General features: G+C 37.6%; 1 protein-coding gene across 3 annotated transcripts; it reads right to left on the bottom strand.

Annotated features, from left to right (window-relative positions):
• Positions 1-1558: 1558 nt before the first annotated feature.
• Positions 1559-7448, bottom strand: LOC112499811 (TMV resistance protein N-like). 3 transcript variants are annotated; one of them, XM_025103082.1, is made up of 6 exons: positions 7389-7448; positions 4941-5796; positions 3689-4781; positions 3266-3601; positions 2013-3175; positions 1756-1888 (listed from the first exon to the last, which is right to left on the bottom strand). In XM_025103082.1, exons 2-6 carry the CDS (start codon positions 5423-5425, stop codon positions 1834-1836), a joined length of 3132 nt encoding a protein of 1043 aa, XP_024958850.1. In that variant the 5' UTR covers positions 5426-5796; positions 7389-7448; the 3' UTR covers positions 1756-1833. The 3 variants fall into 3 exon arrangements, with proteins under 3 accessions (XP_024958849.1, XP_024958850.1, XP_024958851.1); XM_025103083.1 differs by lacking the exon at positions 1756-1888 and having other exon boundaries at positions 2008-2106; positions 2702-3175; XM_025103081.1 differs by having other exon boundaries at positions 1559-3175.
• Positions 7449-7652: the final 204 nt, after the last annotated feature.

Raw genomic sequence — 7652 nt, 5'->3', positions numbered from 1 at the left:
ACATAAAACCACACCAAACATAGAACAATTGTGTTCTGTCCTGTCCTGTCCCACCCTGTCCAACGTACCAAACGCACCCTTAGAAGCCATAGTAGACTTGGGGAATTGATAAGCTTAGTGAAGCTTAAGGTACGGATTCCTAAGCCTTTTCGTTCATATAATTCGTTTAAATATGTTTATTGAACCCGTAAGCTTTCGTTTAACTCATGTTTATTCAAATTGTCCCTTACCACGTATTTCCGTTCACTCGTAATTGTTCTACGTTATACAAGATGGCAGAGACGACTCGTCTTAATCACGCTATTTAAGTCGGTTGGGTTGGTACAAATATGTGTTTTCTCCAAAAGATTATGTTTAATGGTTCGGTAGCATTTTAGTATGATTTTTGTACCTCTAAATGTACCATGTTGTACTTGTAATCGATTATATATCTTTATTTGAGCCATCTTGATTGTTACAACTACTTGTTCGATCAACGTTTTCTTACTTTCCTTATGTTTGTTTATTCACTCGATTTCGATACGTTTCGTTCTTAATTGAGATTATATGACGTCACATTCGTTGTGACAAGTTAATTCCAGGTAAGTCGAGCTACTAACCACCTGGTGGTACCATAGGCACGTCATTGTGTCACCGATGACGTGACATTAATCGTGACAGTGTGATTAGTCCACGACATCTCCACTTTTGTGCTCTTGTGAGAGCTATTTTGGTGTGATGGATATTAGATTTAGGAGGCGATGGGTTAGCCCTAGCACATGATTTTTGGTAGGGTGGATGTCAATGTAGTTCCCAACGCCGCATCTCACGTTTAGTATGTGTGGATTTGCAATCCAATGCACATGTCTGTGTGGTCATATGTCTGGCACTTGTTCTATCGGTTGATATACAAGTGTATGCGTTTCGCAAGCTCAATTTGTCCCTTCATATATTACTTGTCTGATTACGATATTTAATGGTTTCTTCAAGATTTTGTACCCGTATTGCCTTACATCTTGAACCCAAATTTTGCATGCTAGTAATACATTTTTATATTATGATTGTTTATCTGTGCACCGCGCATTTGGCTCAACCATGTTTTCTTTTCTTCCTCACAGCAGGTAATTAAAGGGGGTTGCCAAGATTTCGGGAAGGAGAGTATACGAGGTTCGATTGCAAGAGGTTTATTGATGTTTGTGCTAGTATTTGATTTCTTTCATTTGTAATTAGACTAGCGTTTTTCTTCAAGAGTATGTTTGGTTTTAGTTGAATTATTGGGAGACATCTGAAATCATTTTTGTCGGAGTATTAATTCTATTGGAGACTTTATTTTGGAGGTTTTATATACCTGTTAACCCCCTTCCTTTGGAATGGGGGCGTTACAGATATAAACTAGCCAAAAAAACAAACTGTTGCCTAATAAAATAGATGATGAATGAGTCATATTTGGTAAAAACTAGTTAATAGAATAGATCATAACATTACATGATTTAAACAAACATGTTGAAAATTAATTAAAATATATTTGGAAAAAAAATTAAGAGTTAATTGAAACAAATTACTGATATAAATCAGGGACAGTTTTCATTACACATAGTTATGATACTGAATACAATTTACAATTGTGGAGGAAAAAATGACAAAATTATATTACAATCAATGACATCCAAGCTTTAACATATGGATCACCACAATACATTCAGACTAGCTACCACGACCAATAGAAATGTCGATTATTCCTCCACATTTGGATGGTACCTCCTTCTTGTGTTGGAGTCGGGAGCTCTTGAATGAGACTGAAATTCGTTTCTTCTTCTATATCTTCATCAAAAACAAGTCTAAAACCGCATTCTTTTACCTCAAAATCATCATCATCTTCAAACCAAAAAGTAACAAAATTCTTTGCCTCCTTCCATTCACGAGAAACCAGAGTCTCAAAACCAAACCATATGATATCTGACTTAGGGATTCCATAGGAACAATAAAACAATCGATAAGCCAAAGAAGTCCCATCAAAGTTGTCCACATGATACCTTGGTGTATCGTTGTCATATTTATGACCACAAGACCTTTTCGGCGTCAAAACAACACAAAATCCAAATCCCCTCAACTTGTTGTAGCAGAAATCTGGAGGCAAATTGACATGTAAGTGATTTCCCATACTTGTATCTATAAACCATTGTGGAATTCTATTTCCATGATATTGTATATCCAAATCGTAATCGTCTTGTCCACCGAAGATTCCACGTGTGTTACTTGGGAACTCGATAAACTGAAGCAAAAAAGAGATTTGGGTTCTACAACAGTGGAAGGTTATAGATGAGTTAAGACCAAGTAGAGGCTGCCACATACAAACTTGGCTTTCAATACTAACATTCCTAAACAATTTTGGACAACCGTCAAAATACATGACTAAGGATGATTGAATATTAAAATTGCTAGGTGGATGTTGTTGTAAGGAGGTGCAAAAAGATGCATCAAGAATCTGAAGGTTAGGTGGAAGTTCTGGAAGCATTTCCAGCTTCTCGCAATCAAAAAGGTAAAAAGATGTAAGACGATAAAGTTGACTCAAACATCCAGGTAAACTAGTAAAGTTGTTCCCATCCAAGTATAGAGATTCTAGACATGATAAGCCTCCAATGCTATCAGACACTTCCAATATATTGCAGTAGCTAAGATTTAATGTTCGTAAGAAACATAAATTCGCCAACGAAGGCATTACCAGACTTTGGGGATGTTGCATCTTACTTGGTAACCGTGAAGGTTGAGAAATTGAAGCCCACCATCTAGATCGGATCCTCTTCTCATGTCGACCAAATCCCAATACTTGAAGGTTGTATTGAGAAAATACAAAAGAAGGAAGTTCCGTTATGGCGGTACCATTGATACAAAACTCTTTCAGAGTTTGGATTGTGCCAAAGAATTTAGGAAGTTTGTCCAGTTTTGAGCAACCCGAAAGATTCACAACTTCAAGAGAATCCATTTCGACTTTGCAAGGGAATCTCCTAAAACACTTGCAATCTTTCATATTTAGAACAACAAGCTTCTTGAGCATCCCAAAAGACGGGTGGACTTTAACCAAACTCACACAACCTTCAAGAATGAGTTCTTCGAGATTTGTGATCCTTGTGAAATTGGGGGTACTTGTTAGGTTATGACAATGCCTTAGCTTCATCACTTTCAACCTTTCAAAACACTAACATCAAGGACAAATAGGAAAACACTTAATTAGATCTCCAGGTATTAAAAACATAGAAGGAATGCATACTCAAAACAAAATAAGTACCTTAGGCGATGTCCAAAGATTTTTGATGTGGCTGTAAGACAAATCGATGGCAACAATGTTTTCTGGATAGAAATCTGAAGGGAAGCACTTGAAAGGGAATCCATGCCAATAAAGTAACCTTAACTTATTTGATAAAAATTTCAACTTCCCATGGTAGTTCACCTTAGATTCCTTCCACAACTTCAAATCAAATGCATGCCGAAGGCGTCTGAGTTCTTCATCACATATTTTTAGGATCCGCAAATTCTTCATATGTGCAAAAGCTTTAACATCAATGTGAACCTTCAGACAATATTCCTTTTGCAAAAGGTGAAGGACTTCAACTGCTTCTGTTCCCTAGATCCAAGTAAAAAGAATATGGAACATATAGTTTAGATCGAAAAGAGTGACATATACCAAAAATAATCATATGCCACTTCTTACCTCGTTTTCATTCAATACATCATACACCTCCGATGAAATCCACAACCTGCTTCGCTTCCCAACGGTGTTGGACTCTTCGCGTACAATTTCCCTTGCCATCTTTTGGATCAAGTCATGCATTTCAAGCAACCCAATGCGAGAAACGACAAGTAATGACTTGTCAACTAGAACTTTGATATTTGTATTTGTATGATAATTACAACCATCTAGTATAGTTGTTGCGTCATCTTTATTTTCACCAATGAATGAAGATGAAATATCAAGGAAGATGTTTTTTTGTTGAGGGCTTAACGCATCAAAGCTTAACCGAAGCACCCGTTGTATCTCTTCATTAGGATATACTTGGAGCTCGTCCAATTCGCTATTCCACTCCTTCACAGTTTTTCCGTAAAGAAAAGATCCCAAGACCTTGAGGGCAAGGGGGTGACCTTTCACATACCGCACAACTTGCAAAGCAAGTTCTTCAAAGTCTTTAGTAGGATGTTGTTCATGAAAAGCATACAAACTAAAGAGCTCAAGAGATTCAAAATCATCGAGAAACTCCATGTCATAGATTTCATCCACTTTATGAGACCTTAGCAATTGCTTGTCTTTACTAGTGAAAATAATCAAACTTCCTGGGAAAAACCAATCACATGAACCTGATAGTGCTTCTAACTGATCACGATGATCTACATCATCTACAACAAGTAGGATCCGTCTAGATGCCATCCTCTGTTTCATTACCATAATTCCTTGACCAATGTTGGATATCCTCACATCYGTTGTTTTCATGATGTCGTTGATAAGTTGCATTATGACATGAGTTAGTCCATGTTGTTTTGTGGCTCCTTGGACATCATCCAAAAAGCTACATTCCTCAAAGTGGATATACATGAGGTTATAAACGGCTTTGGCAAAAGTGGTCTTTCCTATTCCACCAATGCCACATATTCCAATCATGTGAACCTTGTTTGAGTGAACAAATCGTAACAAGTTCATTTTCTTTATACGGGCATCCACCCCTACAAGGTTATGGCCGACATGCAAAGGTTCACGAGATAATGCTTTTAGGATTTCTTCGGAGATGCTAGCAATGAATTTGGACTCAAACCTGTTGACCAGAAAGAACCCCAAATGTATATAATTGGTTCTAATAAAGTTACTAGATGAATTGGTTAGGGAGAAAAACAGCTACTTAATGAAATTCAAATGATATGGCCCCTTGTTAATTTGACTAGATATAAATCATTATACTAAGGAAAAAGTTTACCCATTTGCCATGTCATGGAGATCCCATCCAGATAAGTTGGCACCCATGGACAAAGCTTCTTTCCATTTAGCAACCTCTGCTCTATTTGAAATCTCATGTTTGGCAAACGCTTGTGCATAGCTCCCAGTCTGTTTCCTCACCACATCAGGCTTCACGTCATAGAAGATCATTCGAACCTCATGCTTGTGCTCTCTCGCCTCCTTGCAGTCGAGGATTTCTACAAGTTCCCTCAAACACCATGACGAAGATGCATAATTTTTAGAGAAGACAACCATCAGAAACCTCGATTCTTGAATGACTTTGTCGAGATTAGGAGATATCTTTTCGCCTAGGGTGAGATCTGTGTCATCTCTAAACACATGAATTCCTTTTTGTTCAAAATGTTGGAATAGATGATCCATAAAGCTTTTACGGATATCTTCACCTCTAAAACTTACAAAGACATCATACGTCCACCAAGGTCGTTGAACAGATGCAGTGGCCATTATCAATGATGAAAGCTATGTTAAACAAATGTAAAGATCAACCAAAAAAGAGTAGCTTTGAATTTAACATGGATGAGTAAAAGAAAAATGGATTAACAGTTGGGGATTTCTTAGATCAACTAAAGTGAAAGAATAAACAAGCATTTAAAAAGAAAAGAAACGCAAAACAAGTAAAAGTAATGGATTACTTACAAAAGATCGATCTCTGTTGTGAAGAGAGTGGTTCGTATCTATTGTGAGATGGATCGAGATTCACAGGCGGTCCTCTGTTGTGAGATCGATCGATCTCTGTTGTGAAGAGAGTGGTTCGTATTGTTGTGAGATGGATCGAGATTCACAGCCACGGATCGAGATCGATCTCTGGTTCATATCTGAGGGAGAGAAGAGTCGTATCTGTTGTGAGAGATTAGGGTATAGAAAGGCTGTTAACAGGGTTAAAATGGTAAACCGGTAAAAGTTGATTTTCATTAGTTAGGCTAACCTATCAAAAACTGCTTATTACCGGTTTGGCACCGGTACAAGCAGTTTTTTTTTTCTCATCCAAACACTAGGAATAGCTTATCACCGGTGTCAGACTGAAAGGCTGTTAACAGGGTTAAATGTGTGCCAATGTGCTTGCCATTCCCTTATAGTTTCCACAACTATTAAGGTGTTAACTACATGTTTATTGGTTGAAAGGTTGTTTTATGGTGCCCTAGATGGATATGGTGATACAAATAAACTTCCTTTTTTGTTTTCTTCTTAGACACCAAGCTACAAGAAGCCAAAAAGAATTATGATTTTTAACAGAATAAATATAGGAAAGTAAAGATAAATTGCAGAGCAGACCAAAAAAAGTGTTAGAAGGACTCAAAATTTGAAAATCCCTCAGTCTAGTGGTCAACAACATAACTTTGTGCAACCAAAAGGGCCTTTGAGGTATCGTAGTTTTTAGCCTCCTAGGAGGTCAAAGGTTCAAACCTCACCAAAGGTGAGAAGGGTGCCAATGAGGCTGCTGCATTGGCGCTATCAGCAATACCAGATAGCCCGAATCTTACTGCAACGTAAGTACATCTTGTGTGTAGGAAGACTCGAGAAGAGATCGCGAAGCTGAAACAATGCAGTCATGTTATATTTCTCACTCGCGCTTCAGCAGGTACTTAATCTATTTAGTCATTTTTTTAGCCAACATGACATAAATCAAAGTTCAAGGTCGATGAACATAATGTTAACATATAGGCAAAAATCCCCAATTGTGTATAAGATATTGATCATGAGGCTGGTCTTGGATTCGGTCTTCGATAACTATTGTTTATCATCCATAAATGATTCTTCTAAAAACGATTCTTTTAATAGCCATAAAATTTCAAAAGTTTGAATGTGGTAGATTCCTCTTGAGATGCAAACAGATGGTTTCAACATATGGCAAACACAATCAGCGGTTTCAATCGGTCAAACAGATGCAAGCGGTGGTTTAAATCGATGCAAACAGATGGTTTCAAGCAGAAAATGCGACCAGTAGATGGTTTCAGTTGGTGGTTTCGACCAGAAAATGAGATGGTTTCAATTGATGCAAAAAGATGGTTCCAATCGGTGCTTATGAATCGAACAAAAACAGATCGATTGAACACAAACAGATGGAAAATGAGATGAGCAGTTGGTTTCAATCGGTGGTTTCGACCAGAAAATGAGATGGTTTCAGTCGATGGTTATGAATCGAACTGAAACAAATCGTTTGAATACAAACAAATGGAAAATTAGATGGGCAGTTGGTTTCAATTGACGGTCTCAATCGGTGGTTTCAACCAGAAAATGTGATAGGGTTCAATCGATGCAAACTTATGGTTTCAATCTGTGGTTTCAGTCGATGGTTATGAATCGAACAGAAACAAATCGTTTGAACCGAACAGATGGTTATGAAATCGAACAAAAACAGATCGATTGAACAAAACAGATGGTTATGAATCAAAGTTGATACATGTACCTGAAAAGCTTGAGCGGGCAGATTCCTGAGTGACGTAAGGAAAGGAGAGCGTAGACTTGATAAAACATAGCTCTGAATGGTTTGGAGAGACCAGGATAAAGTAATCGCTCAGAGGTAAAAGCAACCATCAAGAGACTTTTTCTTTTACCAAACACCATTACCTCTCCTTGGTGTTTGTAGGTAGGTGAAATAGTCCTTGGAAAACAAAGGATTGTAATAAAAAAAACGCACACACATGTATATATAGCCATAGGTTCATTTGAG

Source organism: Cynara cardunculus (assembly GCF_001531365.2).
Source record: "Cynara cardunculus var. scolymus isolate 2C chromosome LG 17, CcrdV1, whole genome shotgun sequence".
Lineage (NCBI taxonomy): Eukaryota > Viridiplantae > Streptophyta > Magnoliopsida > Asterales > Asteraceae > Cynara > Cynara cardunculus.
Note: the sequence above shows the minus strand (reverse complement) of the source record. Positions and strands in the feature narration are given on the sequence as shown.